Source organism: Amborella trichopoda, chromosome 13, assembly GCF_054954075.1.
Source record: "Amborella trichopoda isolate Santa Cruz 75 chromosome 13, AtrichopodaSantaCruz75HAP2 v2.0, whole genome shotgun sequence".
NCBI lineage: Eukaryota > Viridiplantae > Streptophyta > Magnoliopsida > Amborellales > Amborellaceae > Amborella > Amborella trichopoda.
In genome coordinates this window covers 22,895,001-22,917,023 of record NC_142348.1, presented here as the reverse complement: position 1 = coordinate 22,917,023, position 22,023 = coordinate 22,895,001, and the positions used below count along the sequence as shown (strand labels likewise).

The 22,023-nt window shown below is 32.6% G+C and overlaps 1 protein-coding gene and 1 long non-coding RNA gene across 26 annotated transcripts in view; both read left to right on the top strand.

The window, feature by feature from the left end:
* LOC110006643 (histone acetyltransferase HAC12) overlaps positions 1-12,612 on the top strand; it is a 74,915-nt gene extending 62,303 nt beyond the window's left edge. For 4 of the 14 annotated variants that reach the window (XM_088856642.1, XM_088856640.1, XM_088856643.1 and 1 more), the window contains 5 exons: positions 9,257-9,357; positions 9,842-9,942; positions 10,313-10,391; positions 10,792-11,022; positions 12,307-12,612. In XM_088856642.1, coding sequence (XP_088712768.1) covers positions 9,313-9,357; positions 9,842-9,942; positions 10,313-10,391; positions 10,792-11,022; positions 12,307-12,336 — 486 coding nt within the window. In that variant the 5' untranslated portion in view covers positions 9,257-9,312 and the 3' untranslated portion in view covers positions 12,337-12,612. Of the gene's footprint in view, positions 1-9,256; positions 9,559-9,841; positions 9,981-10,312; positions 10,392-10,791; positions 11,023-12,306 lie in introns of all 14 variants that reach the window. The other 10 variants (XM_088856650.1, XM_088856649.1, XM_088856647.1 and 7 more) reach the window with 5 other exon arrangements.
* A 7,606-nt stretch (positions 12,613-20,218) lies between these two features.
* The window catches only part of LOC148779093 (uncharacterized), a 102,993-nt gene continuing 101,188 nt past the window's right edge, over positions 20,219-22,023 (top strand). For 2 of the 12 annotated variants that reach the window (XR_016048232.1, XR_016048231.1), the window contains exons 1-2: positions 20,225-20,745; positions 20,932-21,979. This is a non-coding gene — a long non-coding RNA (uncharacterized LOC148779093). Of the gene's footprint in view, positions 20,746-20,864 lie in introns of all 12 variants that reach the window. The other 10 variants (XR_016048240.1, XR_016048241.1, XR_016048238.1 and 7 more) reach the window with 10 other exon arrangements.

Genomic DNA, 22,023 nt, shown 5'->3' with positions numbered 1-22,023 from the left:
TTTACTGATATGTATATACGAACACTCATATTTATATGTTTAAAGGGTTTATATATACACTAATATATAAGACCATGTATATACTTATTATCAGTGATATATACAGTTATTAGCACAATTTGTTTACGTATTGATGTATAGCAATATATACTGTTACTGATGCATATAACCATACAATACATTAGTTATTAGTATATATAAAATACATTGATATGTGTCTATGTGTTTGTGATATCCGTATCTATACGATGTGTATATACTGATAGGTGTGTATTTGTAAAGTGCAGAACTTTTTATATACACTGCACTAATATATAGTTTTTTACATACATTGATGTGTATAACCATATATACACTATTTATCAGTTTAAACAGTTATAAACGTATATATACACTGATTTATATGCTACACACACACACTCACACTGATACTCATACTCACACACACACACACACACACACACTCACACTCACACTCATACTCACACACACACACACTCACACACTCACGCACACACTCACACACACACACACACCTCACACACACACACTCACACTAACACTCACACTCCCAGATATATATAGTACACATATGTGCGTGTTATATATGGACTGCTGTGAGTATTTATACGATATGTATAAATTGATTTGTTTATGCGCGCATGTATATAGTTACCTTCTATCAGTTATATACAATTATGAATGTATATATACACTACTATGAGCATGCACATGCACCCTAACTCGTTGATAAGTGCATATATACTGTGTATGTATACACTAATACATGCATTTTATATACACTGAAATATGTGACCATATAGACACTTATTAGCTGTTTATATATATATATATATATATATATATATATATATATATATATATATATATATATATATATATATATATATATATATATATATATATATATATATATATATATATATATATATATATATATATATACAGTGTGTATATATATACGATACGTATATATTGATATGTTTATGCATGTATGTATAAACTTGCTTTCAGTTATATATACACCGATATGCGCATGCATATGCACCCTTACGCATTGATACTACGTACGTACATTTATATATGCATTGATATATTTGACTATATAGTCACTTATTATTAATTTTTGCTGTTATTTTTTACCCAAACTTTTTTACTGTTATTGGCGTCTATGTATACTGATATGTATAAACGCACATTCATATGCATATGTTTAAAGGGTTTATATCTACACTAATGTATAAGACCATGTATATACTTATTATCAGTGATATATACAGTTAATAGCACAATTTGAAAACATATTGATGTAAAGTAATATATACCATTGGTTTCAATGTGTATATATATATATATATATATATATATATATATACTGATGCATAGAACTATACAACACATTTGTTATCAGTTATACATATAGTTATTAGTGTGTAAAAAATACACACTCGCACTTGCACTCACACTCACACTCACACTCGCGCACTCACATTCACACTCGTACTCAGAGATATTTATACTACACATATATGCACGTTGTGTATGGACTGATGCGTGTATATGTATGATAGGTATATACTAATATGTTTATGCGTGTAGCAAACAGTTGCTTCTTATCAGTTATATATAATTATCAATATATATATATATATGGATATGCGCACGCACATGCACCCTGATGTATTGATAAGTGCTTTTGTACTGTATATGTATACACTAATACATGCATTCTACATACACTAATATAATGATCATGTAGACCTTTATTAGTGGTTTATATATATATACAAGGTGTATATATACATAATATATATATACTAATATGTTTATACGTGTATGTATGAACTTGTTATTAATTATATATCTACTGACATGCGCATGCACTTGCACCCAGACGCATAAATAGTGCATACATAAATTTCTACTTACACTGATATATATGCCCATATAGATACCTATTATCAATTTATATGGTTAATAGCGTATATGTACACTGATATATATATGCGCACACTCATATGCAAATGTATAAACGGTTTTTATATACACTAATGTCTAAACCATGTACATAATTAATATCAGTTATATGTACAGTTATTAGTACAAATTTACTACGTATTGTTGTATAACATTATATACTATTGTTTTCAGTGTATATATATATACTGATGCATTTAACCTTTCATTATACATTGATCTATATTACTGTATATATACTTATTATCAGTTTATATAATTATCAACGTATATGTACCCTGATTTATATACTACACACCCACTTACACTCACACTTACACTCACACTCACACACACACTCACTCACACATATACTCATACTCACACTCACACTCACACTCACACTCACACTCACACTTACACACACACACACATATACACATTCACACTCACACTCAGATATATATACTGCACATATATGCGTGTTGTGTATGTACTTATATGATATGTATAAACTGATATGTTTATGTCTGTATGTATATAATTGCTTTCTATCTGTTGTTAGGTACAATTATCAATGTATGCACACTGTTACGTGCATGTACATGCACCCTTACGCATTGATAAGTGTCAATGTACTGTGTATGTATACACACTCTCACTTACACTCACATATATATGTACTACACACATATGTGTGTTGTGTATAGACTGGTGCGTATATGTACAATATGTATATACTAACATATTTATGCGTGTATGTATATAGTTGCTACATATTAGTTATATACAATTATTACTGTATATATACAATTATATGCATATGTACATGCACCTTTACGTATTGATAAGTGCATATATATTGTGTATGTTTACAGTAATACGTGCATTCTATATACACTGATATATATGACCATATAGATCCTTATTAACAATTTATATATATATATCTACAATGTCTACATATACGATATGTATATGCTGATATGTTTATGCATATATGTATAAATTTGCTATCAGTGTGTGTGTGTATATATATATATATATATATATATATATATATATATATATTGATGCATATAACCATACAATACATTAGTTATCAACTATATATATAGTTATTAATGTGGAAAAATACATTGATATGTGTGTGTACGTGGTGTCTGTATATATACGATGTGTATATACTAATATGCGTATATGTATAAAGGGCATAACTGTATGTAAACCGTGAACTAATGGATACTTTTCTATATACATTGATTTATATGACCATATATACACTTATTATTAGTTTTTACAATTATTAACGTATATGTATACTAATTTATATACTAAAACATACACACACACACCCACACACTCACACTCAGACTCACACACACACAGACACACAAACACTCTCACTCACAAACACACACACTCACACTCACACTTACACTCACATAAAGTCACATTCACACAGTCACACACACACTCACACTCACACTCACACTCATAGATATATATATTACACATATATGTGTGTTGTGTATAGACTTATGTGTGTATATATACGATATGTATGTACTGATATGTTTATGCGTGTATGTTATAATTGCTTGCTGTCAGTTTTATACAATTATCAAAGTATATATACACTGGTATACACACGCACGTGCACCCTTACGCGTTGATAAGTGCTTCTATACTGTGTATGTGTACACTAATAGATGCATTCTATATACAGTGATATATATGATCATATAGATACGCATTTGCTGATTATACATATATACAGTGTGTATATATATATGATATGTATATATTGCTATAATTATGCGTGTATATATAACTTGTTATCATTTATATATACATTGATATGCTCATACATATGCACCCTTATTCATTTCATATATTTCGATTTACTCTGTATTCATATACAATTATTAGCGTATATGTACACTGATATGTATATACGCACACTCAAATATATATGTACAAACGGTTTATATATACACTAATGTATAAGACTGCATATATACTTATTATTAATGATATATACAATTATTAGCACAATTGGTGTATGTATTGATGGCTAGCAATATATACCATTGTGTTCAGTGTATATATATATACTGATGCATATAACCTTTCAATACATTAGTTATCAACTATATATATTGTTATTAGTGTGTATAAAATGCATTGCTATGTGTGTGTGTGTGCGTGATGAATGTATATATATATATATATGATGTGTTATCCTTATATGTGTGTGTAAAGTGCATAACTGTATATATACAACGCACTAATATATACATTTCTAGTTACATCGATGTATATGACCAAATATACACGTATTATCAGTTTATACAGTTATTAACGTATACGAACACTGATATATATACTGTACACACACTCACACTGATATATATACTACACACACACTCACTCAAACTCAAACTCAAACTCACACTCACACTCACACAGACTCTTACACTGACACACACATTCACTCACACACACACACACTCACTCAAACTCACACTCACACTCACACTCACACAGACTCTTACACTGACACACACATTCACTCACACACACACACACATTCACACTCACCCACACACACTCACACTTACACTCACACTAATGCTCACAGATATGTATATATATATATATTATACATATATGCATTTTGTGTATAGACTGATGTATCTATATATACGATATGTATATACTAATAGGTTTATGCTTGCATTTATATAGTTTTCTTGCTATCAGTTATATACAATTATCAATGTTTATATACACCGGCATGCGCATGCATAAGTATTACGCATTGATAAGTGCATATATACTGTATATGTATATACTAATACATGCATTCTATATACACTAATGTATTTAACCATATAGACCCTTATTATCACTTTATATATATGCAGTGTATAGATATATACGATATGTATATACTAATACGTTTATGCATGTATGTATAAACTTGCTATCAATTATTTATACACTGATATGCGCAGCACGTGCACTCTTACGCATTGATAGTGCATACATACATTTCTTAACATACTGATATATATGACTATGTAGACATTTATTATCAGTTTATACGATTATTAGCGTATATGTACAGTAATATATATATATACGCACACTCATATGTATATGTATAAAAGGTTTATATATAGACTAATGTATAAAACTATGTATATACTTATTATCAGTGATAAATACAATTATTAGCACAATTTGTGTACATATTGATATATAGCAAGATATATCATTGCTTTCAGTGTATATATATATATATATATATATATATATATATATATATATATATATATATATATATATATATATATATATATATATATATATATATATACTGATGTATATAATTGTACTACACATTAGTTATCAGCTATATATACAGTTATTAGTGTACAAAAAATATAATGATATGTGTGTGCGTGTGTGATGTCTGTATCTATACGATGTGTATATATTGATATGTTTGTATGTAAAGTAAATAATTGTCTATATATAGTGCACTAATATATACAATTTTTTATACATTGCGGTATATGACCATATATACACCTATTATCAGTTTATAAAGTTATTAACGTATGTGTACACTGATTTATATACTACAGACACACACACACTCATACTAACAGTCACGCTCACACTCACACTCACACTCACACTCACACTCACACTCACACTCACACTCTCACACTCACTCACACTCACACTCACAATCACAGAAATATATGTTACACATATATGCGTGTTGTGTATAGACTGATGTGTGTTTATATACGATATGTATATATTGATATATTTATGCATGTGTGTATGCTTGCTATCAGTTATATACAATTATCAATGTATATATACATTGAAATACATGCGCACATGCACCCTTACGCATTGATAGTGCATACATACATTTCTATTTACAGTGATATATATGATCATATAATACATTAGTTTATACAGTTATTAGCTTATATATACGCTGATATGTTTATACACACACTCATGTGCATATGTCTAGATGATATATATTTAAACTAATGTATAAGACCATGTATATACTTATTGTCAGTGATACATACAGTGATCAGCATAATTTCTGTACGTATTGATGCAAAGCAATATCTATCATTTTTTTCACTATATATAATCATATAATACATTAGTTATTTGCTATACATTAGTTATACTGATGCATATTACAACACAATATATTAGTTATCTGCTATATATACAGTTATTAGTGTGTAAAAAATACATTGCTATGTGTGTGTGTGCGTGATGTCTGTAGATATACGATATGTGTAAACGGATATGTGTGTATGGGCGATGTGTGTAAACTGATATGTGTGTCTGTGTAAAATGCATAACTGTATATATACATTGCACTAATATATGCATTTCTATATACATTGAAGTATATGACTATATATGCACTTATTATCAATTTATACATATATTAACATATATGTCCACTGATTTATATACTATACACACTCACACAATCGTCAGACACTCACTTACACATACAAACACACACTCACACTCACACTCACACTCACACTCACACACACACACTCACACTCACACTCACACTCACACTCACACACACACACTCACACTCACACTCACACTCACACTCACAGATATATATACTACACATATATGCGTGTTATGTATGATGTGATGTGTGTATATATACGATATATATATACTCATATGTTTATGCGTGTATGTATACAATTGATTGCTATCAGTTATATACAATTATCAATGTATATATACACTGCTACGCGCACGCACATGCACCCTTACACTTTGATACGTGCACGTATATCATCTAATGTATATAAAATACGTGTATTAATTAGTGTATACATACACAATATATATGCACTTATCAACGCGTTAGGGTGCATGTGCGTACACATATCAGTGTATATATACACTGATAATTGTATATAAATGATAGCAAGCAACTATATAAACAAATAATAAGTGTATATATATGGTCATAAACATCAGTGTATATAGAAATGTATATATTAGTGCACTATATATATATATATATATATATAGTTATACACTTTACCCAAACACACATACATATATATACAAATATCACACACACACGTATCAATGTAGTTTTTATACACTAATAACTGTATAGATTGCTAATAACTAATGTATTGTATGGTTCATGCATCTATATTAAAAAACGATGGTATATATTGTTATACATCAATACATACAAACCATGTGCTAATAACTGTATATATCACTGATAATTAGTATATATGTGGTCTTATGCATTAATGTTTATATAAAACCTATATACATATACATATGAGTGTGCGTATATACATATCAGTGTACATATACGTTAAAAACTGTATAAACTGATAAAACCTGTCTATATGGTCCTATATATCAATGTATATAGAAATGTATGTATGCACTATCAATGCGAAAGGTTGCGTGTGCGTGTGCATATCAGTGTATATATAACTAATAACAAGTTTATATATACATGCATAAATATATCAGTATATACATATCATATATATATACACACTATATAGACATATATAAACTACTCATATATATCGTTTATATAGCCATATATATACACTCATAAATACATCAGTATACACATATACATATCTGTATATACATATCGTTTATATGGTCATATATATCAATGTATATAGAATGCATGTATTAGTGTATACATACACAACATATATGTATCTATCACTGATAACTAATGTATTGCATACATCAATATGTACACAAATTGCGCTAATAACAGTATATATCACTGATAATAAGTATATACATGATGTTATATATTACTGTATATATAAAAACTTTACACATATATACATATACACTAATAACTGTATCAAACGATAATCAGTGTCAATATAGTCATATATATCAATCCATATATAAATGTATGTATGAACTTATCAATACGTAAAAGTGCATGTGTGTGCACATATCAGTATATATATATACAGAAAAACATATGAGTATATATACATATCGTAAATATACATACATCAGTTCATACACAACACACATATATGTCTAGTATATATATATATAGATATATATGTGTGTGTGTGTGTGTGTGTGTGTGTGTAGTATACAAATCTGGGTACATATACACTAATAACTGTATAAACTGATAATAATTGTATATATGGTCATATACATTAATGTACATACAGTTATTAAAAACAATTTTTGTATATATTGATGTATAGCAATACATACCATTACTTTCAGTGTATATATATAGACTGATGCATATAACCATACAATAAATTAGTTATAAGCTATATATACAATTATAAGTGTATAAAAAATATATCCATATGTGTATGTGAAGGCTGTGTATATACGATGTATATATACTGATATGTGTATACCAGTAAAGTTTATAATTGCATATATATAATGCACTAATATATATACATTGATGTACATGATCATGTAAACACTTATTATATATTTATACAATTATTAGCATATATGTACCCTAATTTTTATATCACACACACACACACACACACACACACACACACATATATATATATATATATATATATATATATATATATATATATATATATATATATATATATATATATATTGATATGAGAAAAATTCTTCCGAATGCTTATAGGTGAAAATGAACAGTGATTTCGCCTACCCTCATCACCGTCCAAAGTTAATCGCACAGTCATGATTGTTTGGTAGTATTCCATTTTTCATTTTTTTTCTACAAATCAGAATGCTCTGAAAATTGGAGCATGTGTACATCTTAGTGAGCGCAGCTAATAAAAATATAAAAATAATAATTCGTGAAACAAAAATTAACCAAAGTACCCCCGAAACATTTTGGGGGACACTACACACATATATGTGTAATATATATATCTATGAGTGTGAGTGTGAGTGTGAGTGTGAGTGTGAGGGTGTGTGTGACTGTGTGGAAATATAATATATCCAAAGTTGGATAGACTACGTCAGTGGTGAGCTCTCCCTTTCTTGCAGTGGGTGCATGTGTGCGTGTGTGAGCCCGTGTATTCTTATTTTCTTCTGCATCTAATCATTACTATAAATGCCAATTTGCTAACAAGAAATGCCAATTTTTGAGGTTTAAAGTACTCTGTCTTAGAGGGGAACTTATAATGAGCTGGAGTATAACTAGTTGTTTGTTTCTTAGGTATCTTGATACGATACAAAAGGCTACAGATGAAGATATTGTAGTGGAGCATACTTATGTATGAACAATTCTTTGTGCGTACTAGTGAAAAGAAGGCAAAGGTGACCTTGACTTTTGTTGCATATTTTGATGGGGATTACTTTTCTAGAAGGGCAGATTGTATTATTGCTAATATTGATAAAGAAGATGGTGAAAAATGACAAAAGAGTGGAAAAAGACCACCTTCAAAAGTGGCTACAAAATGTTCAACCCAAGCTATTGTTGCAAATGATACTGCAAAGGAAGCACTCTTGACACAAAAAGTACGGACCAATTTTCTTTTAGCTATATCTTTCAAAACCATTCTTTTTTTTTTTTGCTACTTGAACTGTTATATATTTAACATTCTCGACCACTTATCAAAAAACCACATTTGTCCTCAGATGCCACTTTTTTACAAAGATAACATCTTTAATTAGTTAACTTGCCATTTTCTTGGGAACTTTAACATTCTTTCCACCTTTTAAGGGTTGTGTGGTTCTTTCTTTGTTAGTTTGTTCATCTTATTGAATGTAATGCTAATTTACACTGTATTTCCTTTGCCAGCTTGGAGATTCCATTCGTAGAAGAGGGAGGATTTTATTGTGGTTCACAAGCAGCATGCATGCAAGTACTGTGGTGAATTTGAATTATCTAGGAAGCTCCGGGTTTGTATGTTGTGTGAAAATTTTTATCTTTGTGAGAAGTAAGTGCTTATTTTGATATAGTGAATGAATTTTTACAATTTACCATTCTAAGTGACTTATGTCTTTCAAATGTTGGTCTTAAGATAAACTCGCATGATTCTGGAAAATCATATCATCTATGTTTTATTAAGAACAGAAAAGAAAAGCTTTCGTAAACTGAATGAATGCCATAGAATTTAATTGCAAAAATGCACTAAAGTGGATATTTTAAAGAACTTATAATTTCACCTTTTAATTCGGTCAGTATGCGATGCAATATCTATTTGAATCAAAAGCAGTTTTTAACTTTTAAATGATTAAAATGTTAACTAATTTTTTGTTTATCTTGAAGTTGTTATGAGGCCGAACAAAATGGTGATTGCAAGAATCGAATTCCCTGTAACAGAAGGGGAAGGCATTCCTTTTCTCCTGTAAGTAGAGCAATTGAACATGAAGTCTCATCTAAATTTCATCATACATGGATTATCTTAAGTGCATTTCAACTTTTAATATTTTATAGATTTCTTAAATGTGACTGTATAGTATGGTGGACTATATAAAAATCGTGGTCCATTGGGTCATTGCAAACCACTTTGAAAGATGGGCCATGATGGAGTGTGTGTTGGGTTCACTTGAACTGACATGGAAACCTTACTTCTCTCCATCACTCTCCATCCCATCAATGGAGGTTGATGATCCAATCGACATTGCTTTACCCATTTCCATTTTATTAGGTTATATTTACCCTTACTAAATTCTATTTACAGCTTCATTTAGCTTTTTGATCGCTATGCTTTGGCGATATTAACACCACATATTAACTCCTTGCAGGTTGAGATGAATGATCCTCCTTCAAGTACCAAGGACAAGGATGGTATTTTGCAAAGTGAAATATTTTATACACCACAAGCCTTCTTAGGCTTCTGTGTAGATAATCATTTACAGTTTGATACCTTACGTCGTGAAAAGCATTCCTCTTTTGTGATCATTGATACTGTTCATGACAATTTCTGCAAGAGCTTACATTGTCAGCCATTGAAGGGTCAAGCGGAAAATAACGAGGTGAGCAGAAAAGGGGTTTGTTGAACATTCCTGTTAAAATATGTTGCTAAGTTGAATCACTATAAAGTTGTGAAAGGACCCATTCTGGTGTTTATATGGATTGATAAATATGTAGTTAGTTACATTTGTTTTACCATGGGCAAAGTATATTCTAATCCACTGCAGTATGGTAAAACCCCGGTCATGTTGGATCTTCCTTATACATTGAAGTGATGGACAGTGATAGAGATTGACATGGAGCCACTCACGTGAGGGTGGTTGCCACTGTTACTCCATCGTTATCCATGGCTTTAGTGGAGGGTGAATGGGGATTTCTACAATGTATTGGGTTATGTCATAATTTCCCTTGACCATGTATATACCATTGTTTTCCCATGATGAATATTCCTTCGAAGATTGTATGATTTTTTTGTAACATGAGTCATGAGAGTGCATTGCATATTACAACATGATTTAGGAAAATCAGAGAAGGAAAATAAAACATAAAAAAATCTTTTATGAGACCCAAAATTCAATACTTCGAGTTTTGTTTTCCTTCTTACATATTTATAAAAATAACCTTAAGTCACTTTCCCCATAAGAAACCCTAGTCACTCTTAAATCTTAGCCCTTCATCTTCTCAAATTAAATTCCAACTCTATCCTTCAGTTCTCTATAACATAAAAAGACTTATTTACCGAAGATAACTAAAAAAATTAAATTATCAAATGAACCCAATCTCATCTCTGACGCAAAAAGCAAAATCAACAAATCTACCTGTTACCTTTCATGCACACACATGGGAAAGGGGTTCTAATAGTTATTTTACAGCCTTGGATTTCATGATCTCTTTACTCAGCTTCAAATAAAGTTGGATCTTGCTCTTCAACTTGGGTGAGCAATGCCAATATCCCAATTGTTTTGAACTTGAAGAACTTTTCAATGGTTGTGCTAACTCTAGCTGATGCAATGTCTGAGCAATGGAGTTTTATATCTATCCCCAACCATATTAATCTGAAGTTTTATATCTATCCCCACCCCCAACACCCCCTCCCCTGCCGGTATTATTCTGAAGTTTTAAATATCTCTCCCCACCCCCCCCACCTTATCGGTGTCTAATATCATATGCATCATCAAACTTAATGCTCTCTAGTGGTTTAATCTGAGGAGTCCTAAACATCTCTCTCTCTCTCTCTCTCTCTCTCTCGCAAATCCATCTCAACAATGTCATTTTTCCTTTGTTTACCTGATTAAAGGTTTTCATTTGCACTAGTTAACACTCTAATTTTGCCTATGTATTATCAGCTTGAAGGATCAAAAGTCGAATTCCAATAGGAGATTGGTGTAAAAGAAGAAGAACCGACCTTTCATTGCCTTACGAGTTGCAGAGGTAGGAGGAAAGAAATAGAACCAAAAGAGGTTGCTGATTCATTCAATATTTGCTCTGATCTTCACTTGAAGTTGCTGTGTATAACAATTAATTTGCAATACTCCCTTTTTCTCCCTCTATCTATCTATCTATCTATCTATTTGTCTGTCTATCAATCCATCCATGTATTAGCCGTGACATTGTATATTATAATTTAATCTGATAATTATTTTCTGAATTCATTTTCTGATCTCACTTTAAAGATGGAGCAATTGTACAATACTCAAAGGAAAATATTCCACACCCATTGCAGGATACTTGAAAGAAGGTATTCCCTACTGAAACTTGTCTAAGGACAAGAAGTTTTTTAGCTTTTCAACAGGTTCTTGGAATGTGATGGGCATTTGGGGATTGAATTTTAGTAACTGTATGTATGTGAAACCATAAATGACGGTCCCCCGACTCATCTATTTATATAAGTCCTCCCTCCAAAATCCATCTCATCTTCGAGATGGATTCTAGGTCCAAAAGTTTAGCAGTTGAGAATCTCCATCACGGTGAATATGAATCTAAAAAAAGAATAACTTTTAAAAATAAAATATGATATTTTTGAGATGGATGTTTGATGCATCAGGGGGGCGCATATGACATGCGTCCCCTGATGCACGAAACACTTTTCCTACCGTAAATCTAGCGTTTTTGGTAACCAAAGGCTTCTTAATGAATGTACTTGCAAAACTACTATATTTTCAAGGGAAAGTATACAATGAGACCATTTACCTTTGGTACGTGGTGGTCACAAATAATCTATACCATTAGATGTAAAATTCGGTGGTATATTTATTTCATTGACCGAGCTCTAGGTTCATAAATTTTTTCGAACTTTGTGACACCCTCAAGCTATCAAGTTTTACATCGGATGGTTATAAGTAATTGTGACCTCAGTATACTAAAGTTTAATGGTTTCATTGTATAGAATCCCTATTCTTAAAGGTTCTTTGTGGCGAGCGGTTAACTAAGAGGGTTGGCAATGGGTCACACAGTCCGGCCTGATTCCAAAAGAGGTAGGCTGCGAGCCACAAAATATGGCCTAAGGACCAGGTCACTGTGGCTCAAGGGCCGAGTCTACCAGGTCCAGACCATGCCAGGCTTGATGTTTCTCCTTAAAGACTTCTTTTTTTTTTTCTTTTTTTTTTAAATAGTCTATGTGACCCAGCTTGGCTTGAGCCAATATCCCTTTGACCCAGTCTTGGCAATGCCGGGCTGGGCTGGCAATGGGCTGGCCCGATCCATTGCTAGCCCTAGACATCTCACTGACGGGCCTTGACTATCATGACATAACAAACTCCAATCATTTTTCCCTTGATTTTTGTGCAAATCTAATTTTCACAACTATAACCAGTGCTTTTTCTGCATCGATAGAGGTTAAATGTTGATAATTATTTCTAATAATGTAATGTAGTAACTACTCTTTAAAGGCCCACATGCCAACACTCTCTCTCTCTCTCTCCTTGCATTGTGTATGTTCAGGAGCATACTATACATTTACTCCATCGGGTGAAACATTTATTTTAAAGAATTTTTTTTGCATTTGATTTGAAATTTTGCATTCCATCTAATTATAATTAGATGATTATTTTCAAATTATAATTATTTTCAAATAAAAAAATTGTAGATTTTGAGTTCTTTAACATCTAGATCATATCCTCCAAAAATTGGATGGTTCCAGTGCAATCTTGGGATTCTATTCTTTTTAGGCACATAGAGAGTGTTTTTTTTTTTTTTGGGATAATATCCTCTAATTTTCTATTTTTAACTTTTATATCTCATTAGACCTAAGAATTGAAAATATTACTTGTAAGCAAAATGACTTCATCTTTTTTATCTTCCAACCTTCTAAACCCTTTTGACCATGTATTATTAGCCTCAATAACTTATGAAATGATTCTCTCTTTCTGTCTCTAAAACTCCATCTCTCGCTTAAATCATCGACTCTCTCTCTCTCAAAACTTCATTTCTCTCTAAAACCCAAACTCTGTCTCTCTCTCTCTCACTCAAAACTCCATCTCTCTTCCTAAAACTCAAACTTCACCTTTCTCTCTCTAAAACTCCATCTCTCTAAAACCCAAACTCCATCTCTCTTTCACACATAAGAAGTATGCTCGTGTTCGAGCTCAAGCTAAACCCCTTGACTGGTAAACTCACCGAGAAGCGAAGAGAGAGAGATTGACCATTAGATTCCTGACTTAATGCTTTATCACCATTAAAAGGTGCGACATTATATTAATTCTTGAGGTAGAAGCGGTTGAGCCCGCAAATCACTAATCCTACTGGCGTAATTTCTAGCCGCAAAGGGTCCACTTTGTTGAACAATATCTCTCTCATATATAATCTATTTGAAGCGAAACTTGGATCATTGGGTTCGTCTCTGGGTTCTCTACAATCTCTCCAAATTTCATGACCAAAGGGTTCATCACCAAGAAGCGGTAGAAGAAATATGCAGACATGGTAGAACTTGGCTGCAACAACTTAATCGACGATGGATACGAATAACAAAATCCCTTATTTTTCTTACACGGTGTTCCTGCTGAAATCTTAGGGCTTCGAATTCGAATTTAAATGTCAAATAAGATGAACATTGACCAAGCATGTAGTTATCAACAAAGCCATCTATGAGAGCATTCACATTCAAACAAAGATACATGGTTATCATCTATGGCTCAATTATAAAAGATAAAGGCATGTGATAAACGAATGGATAAACATGATAAGCTTTTATGCTTATCAACTATTGAAGGATTATATAAACCTCAATTCTTGATGAGGAAAGGACTTCAATTTCATTGGATTGACAGGATTGGATCAGTTCAGCTCAGTGAGAGATTGAGACATAAACACTCTTTGATGATATTTGCATGATTGAGAGAGATAGAAGAGAGTGATTGTATTTTTCAGTAAGTTAAGGATCGGCCCATTGATACTACTGTTGTTGCTGCTACATTGCAATAATCTGATAGAGAGAGAGAAGCTATTAAATTTAGACTCACGATAAGCTTGATATCGAAGGAGCAGACCATCCATATAATACCTCTGCATAAAGTCAGGTATATAGGCTCATGATGGCCTTGGTATTGATTTATTTGATGTGTGTTTGTATATTTTCCTTTCCTAGAATCATATGTATAGACTTCAAGGCCCGAATCTAGCTTTCAGGCTGATGTAAATTGTAACATAGGTTCAAGCCTATGGAACTCTTCCGCTCTCAGTATGATAGGTAAAGCCTGTATTTCTATGATATGGAATACATGGGTGAATTTGACCCCGAATGTGTTTGCTCTCTGGTAGTTCATTAGGAGTCATGATGTTTTTTTTAAACATTTGAAATTAATGTTGCACATTTTTCAGAGCGACCAGACCGAAGTGAAGTGAAGCTTGGTACTGTCGTTTCAGTTAGATTTGGGCCGCTTCAATCAAATTTGGGTATGATTCAAGCCGATTTTGCTGAAGCTTAGCCTCATCGGCCTAAGCAAAGAAATATCTATATAAAAATATTTTTTCTTTTTTCATTGTTTTGAAATTTTTATTTTTTCATTATTTTTATTTATTTTAGATATATATCTAATTTATTTATTAAATTAAAAATATTTGAAGTCTTCCCCCGATCGGCTAAAGCACCGAATTGCTTCATTTTTTCACCAAATCGAAGACGACTCCGAAGAGAATCTGACAACATTGTGCACATATAATTTTCTAAACAATATAAACCAACTCCAAACATTACATGATCAACTCTCCATACCACAAAACATTTAAAAACTGAAAATTACAATAAATAAGTGAAAAGTATCAAGGGGAAGCCAATTGTCAAACCCTTTGTGCCAAGATCACATAAGCGGACCTTTTAGGGTCTTAATTTTGTCCCATGTATGACAGCACGGACGACTGTGATACAAAGGGCTTGTCTCACTTATGTGACAGCAAGCTTATGCTCAATTATTAACCACTTTATTAGCTTCAAAATGAGAGACATAAATGTACTTTTGATGATAATGTTGATAAAAACAATGAGCGTAGACATCTTATGATGTATGGGAGTATATGACCATAGACAAGAGAAAACAAGTATTGATTCACAAGGGAAATGCTTTAGGATCAAATGACTATGATGGGGCATTCAAAGAATCACTAAATGCTTGCTAGTATGCATGAAATATCTCATATAATTCTCAGAGAAATTAGATTAACAAAATGGTAGAGAAAGTGCTGTCTAAATTCAAGATTGAAAACTAGACTATGCACATTACGTGGTGTGGATGCATAGTTTTACAAGGTAATCAAAGATCACGAACACTCGAGCATAAAAGGAGAAAATTTTTATTGTAATCACAAATTTACAGCAATAAAAAGACAGAAGAAATACTCTAAAAATAAAAGAGTAGAGGCTATGGGGATCACCTTAAGTATGGAGCATCAAGTGGGCTAGACACCGTAAAGAACTCAAATGGCCATATCTATATTTGCTCAAAAGGAAATGAAGCCATTTCAAAAATTTCACCTGACCTTAGCCCATAGATGATGCCACACCAAAATGTGATTTACACTATGATTATCATCCAAGACTTAGGGCCTAAGCCAAAATTTCATGATGTATCCTCAACCCTAGACACATGTGAAAAAAAACTACATGAGTGCCATCTAAAGCGTGTGACAAAATTACTCACTTAAGTAATAGAACTATTTTTCATTTAAACTATATAAAACTCCTTATTATAAAACACACAAATTCCAAGGAAAGACACCTAAGGGGGTTTTATGTTAGAGGCATGTCGGTCCCATGAGGTGCCCTGTGTCACCCTATAGCCACTTGGATAGTACGTGTGGCCTCCACTAGCTTTCCTTGATTGAAATATACCCCAAATAAATTAAAAAACCTCATATTCTTGCTCCAAAAAATTGCCAAAATTTCTTAAAAATCTCAAAATCATTTTTCATATAAAAAAAATACTTATTTTGATATCAAAACAAAATTGGACAAGAGGTAAATGAGATCTATGGGTTGAAATTTTAGTATCAGAGTACTGCACTGCGCTAGTTCGGGATGATGGTCCATTCACTTGGAATGACGTAACAAGCCTATAATCCAAAGGCTCTGGTAAGGACGCATAATATGGTTTATCTATGTCATCCCAATCAATTTTCCAATACTTTTAGGTGTGAGTAAATTACAGGTGCGCTCCTGGGGACATATAAACAATAATATATAGGGTCCCTGCACATGTGTACTAGCTCTTCCTAGTTGGATAATTACACTTAGAAGAGTGGCTTCTTGCGCAATTGTGAGTGCACATGCCACAAGTTGTTCTCGTATCAGAGTATGGACTCATTCCCTATGAGTCATGACCATCCCATGTAGGGTTATTATACTTAGATATTGGGGTTCTTATTTCCTTTTAGTTCTCTTAACCCTATCCAACACATAATCACATGAGGCATATAGTCTAAGTATATCAGTGACTTAGAGGCGACCCTCACACTTCTAAAAGCATTGATCAACAACCGCATATAAGAAGAAAAATGACCTTCCAAAATAACTCCCACAAAACAAGTATTTGTAATGATGTTAGGATAACATGAAACATTAGGATCCCACACAATCCATAAACCCCCACAGGCACCGACATAATCCGCCCCACAAAAAATAACAAACCCAAAATCCAAATCTCCTTAACAATAAAAAGAGACGGATTTGGTAATTTAGTTTCATGCAATAACAAAACATCAACTTATATTTATGGACAAGAAGCTTTACCTCCTTCTTACGATGCAACTCACCGAGGCCCCGAACATTCCAACTTATTAGCTTCATTTTGGTGCATAAGTAGCTCCATTTTCGACAAGCTCCTCACCTTCCCAGCGTATATGGACGTACATGATTCTACGGGTTCCATTACACTGTCATCACTTAGGATGATCAAACCACCACCACCTTGATCCATTTTTCGAGGTGCAAGGCTAGGTGATGATCTTGTAGGCTTGGCAATACTCTTGGCAATCCCTTTGCCCTCAGCTTTTGTCTTCTCAGCAGGAGTCTCGATGACCTTGTCACCCACCTTACTTCTTCTTCCTCCTTGGCCCTCTAGACCTTTCCTCATAAAGTATCTGCAACCTGTCTATTCAGAGCAATGAAAGTCACTCCCATGTCCCCAAGGATACTTTCAAAATCCTCATGTTCGATGAGAAAACTTGTCATCCTTAAAAGAAATCAACTCTAGGTTCTCAGCTGGGAAAACATTTAACGGGGGAATCATCAATGCTTCCTCAATAGAACCATCCATCGCCACCATAGTTTGAACTTGTTGAGGGTCCACAATAGCATTACTAGGATTCTCTGTTTGCATTTCTTCTTCATGATCAAGATTAATAAGAGGCGGTCTCTACTGCTCTGTTGAAGGGTTCCCTTCTTAACAACCAGTCTAAATGGTAGGAGTTTTTTTGGTGCCATGGTATTCAAGAAGCTAGAAAATGTCCACAAAAAATTACTATTAAACTTAAGCAAACACTTAGCCAAACGGATTGCGTCTTCTTCCCTCAGAGATGTAGTTACAAAAAATTACTATTAAACTTAAGCAAACACTTTTTTTTAGTTGAAAAAATGGATTACTCTCCAATGACTTTGCTTAAGAACTCTTTTAACTTCTAACTCATCATTATGACAAAAGATAAATCCAAACTTCTTAACCGGTGGATCATAAGAAAGCTATCATGCTCTACCAACCTAGTTGCTCAAATAAAAAAGGTCATTAGACGGGGAACAAAAAGGACCAACCAACAATAAAGCAATATGCTTGGAAGTATGAGAACCGCACTACATTTGAATTAACAAAAAAAATAGTTTGACTCTTAAGGGAAAACGAGCTAAGATATAATTTAAGCTTTTAACTTAGTCCACTTTTGATTGTGAAATCTAGGCGAAGGAACTCATTTTTTTCTCTTGAAATTTATATCAAAGAAATGAACTTTCAACTTAATTCACTTTTGATTGTGAAATTTAAGCGAAGGAACTCATTTTTTTTCTCCTGAAATTTATATAAAATAAATCAGTCTTGTACTCCAGGAAATCCAAGTATGTTGTACACCTACAGGAGTACCGTTGTAGGTCCCTTCTATGTGTATGTGGAAGGGACCGCATCGTTTCTATATTTCTATTCTTTTTTCTTTTTCTCAAATTTATTTTTGTTTGAGGTATCACCATCTTCAGATTGGCAACTTGTTGTATGAACCAGGGGACAAATTCTTAAATTTGTATTCCCAGAGGCATAAAACATCTATCTTAAAGATGGATTCATATGGGTAGTTTCTCTCGAAAAAAGTTATAACCAATGGTCTAAATATTTCATTCGTAAAATTATCTGTTTCAGCTTTTAAAATTTGTTTTTCTAATAAATTCATGATATCCATGTTAAAGGTTATATATTCCTTAAAAATTAGGTCTAAAATTTATCTCAAAAATGAATTTTTAAGAGATGACTCATCTCTATATATGAGTCCCATGACTCGTAGAAACCCTTTCCCTTTCTAATTACTACGTCTCCATAAATAACATGTGGAAAATTGTTTCATATGGATTGGACAACATTTCTACATATGCGGTTCAGAACGTGTAAAGCATCCATTTTAAAGATAAATATAAAATAATACAAACTAACGGTCTAAATATTTTCTTATTAGATTTATTAATTTTAATTTTTAAAATTTATTTATTTAAGTCTTAAAATCCATCTGAAAAATAGATTTATGAACAGGCCCGTATTTCTATTTGCCGCGTAGAAACTGGGTCTTACTATATATATGCCAGCCAATGTTACCTAGAGAGAGGGAGGGCGAGAGAGAGAATTTTGCAAGAAGTTGCCAACCGTTGGATGTGTTTCGGCAGAATCCAATGTCCCAACCAATGGAAAAAACGAATCCAACCGTCACAAACAAATGACCGTTGATAGCGGTGCCTTTATATATCTCGACCAGACAAGAACAATGCCATTTGAAAACCAAACTTAACGAGTTTAGAGAGAGAAAAAGAGAAGAAGAGAGAGAAATAAAAGAGAAGAGGCAGAAGAATAGAGAGAAGAAGAGAGACGAAGAAGAGAGGAGGCAGAATAATAGAGAGAAGAAGGGTTAGTGGTTGAGGGGGAGATAGGACTGGTTTTTCCTTGCTCTCCTCTTAGTTCACTCTTCTCACAGTAGCAGAAACCCTAATTTTTGAATCCATGTCCTTTTTTTATTTTCTTCTGTTATATCCGGTCTTGTAGCTGTCGTTTTTTGGCAAAATTTGGAAGAGGAGATGGCAACAACCAGGAATGGAGTGCCCCTAATCAGAGGTAATAGATCATTTTAGGGTTTATTTATTTTGTGGTGAATTATCTGAAATTTTAGCTGCTTGCTCGTGTAGAATCTAGTTTGTTTTTTTCATCAGGAAGGAATTTTTTTGGACTCACAGGAAATTTTTATATTCTAGTGTGAATTCTCTGAAATTTGAGTTTTGGAGCTGTTGTTTTTTGGCAAAGGTTGGAAGAGGAGATGACAACAACCGGGAATGTAGTGCCCCTGATCAGAGGTAATAGATCGTTTTACGGTTCCTTTATTTTATGGTGAATTCTCTGAAATATTAGCTGCTTGCTCGTGTAGAATCTAGTTTGTTTTTTCATCAGGAAGGAAATTTGTTTGGCGCACAGGAAATTTTTATATTCTATTGTGAATTCTCTGAAATTTGAGTTTTTGACTCAGAGGTTCATTGCAACTGATTCTGTGAAATTTTCACAAAATTGATTAATGATCAGTTTCTTTTAAAATATTCTTTTAGAAATCTTAGAAATACTTAGTGTTATTTTCTTCTCTGTCTGATGTATTTTCAGGAAAATTTCCTTAATCAGTTTTAGGTTTTCATTGGCTCAGTTGTTTTATTTTGTGGCCTCACGATTTCTTCCATGGCCATTTATTCTTTGTTTTTCCATATTTTTAAAGAATCTATGTTCCATGGCCTAGTAACAGAGGCATGACTATTAGGATTTATTTTTTATTCTGTACGTAAGGGTTACTTTCTTCTTCTAAAACTTGTTCTAACCTAAAATGGGTTCAAGTGTTTTTCATATTTTTGAGCTCACAACCACTATTCTTAGATGCCCTTTTTCTTTATCTGGTTGTGCTCTGGAGAAAGACTTCCAGATTTAGTTTTAGAATTTCACTGGCTCAGCTTTTTTATTTTGTGGTCTCAAGGGTTCTTCCACAGCCAATTGTTCTTTTGTTTCGGCCTAATTTTTGCATTCCCTATCTCTTTCTCACGAAGCTTTTTTAACACTCCAATTCCTGTTTTTGACTAGAATTCTTTTGTAACAAGAAACCTCTCCCTCTGATCTACTGGCTAGTTACAAGGTCAGTTAAGAACCCATTCATATTTATTTCTTGTAGAATCACCTCTCTCTCCCCCCTTTCCTTAAGAATTGGATTCTCTCTCTCTCTCTCTCTCTCTTGAAATCTCAAATTGCATTTTTCTTTTGGTTTTCAAGAGTTTTGGAGCTTTTGGCCAATGTACAGGTGGCTGTTACAGCCAATAAGGTAAATGAATAGATTCCCCCCCCCTCCCTTCCTTTTTGATTATT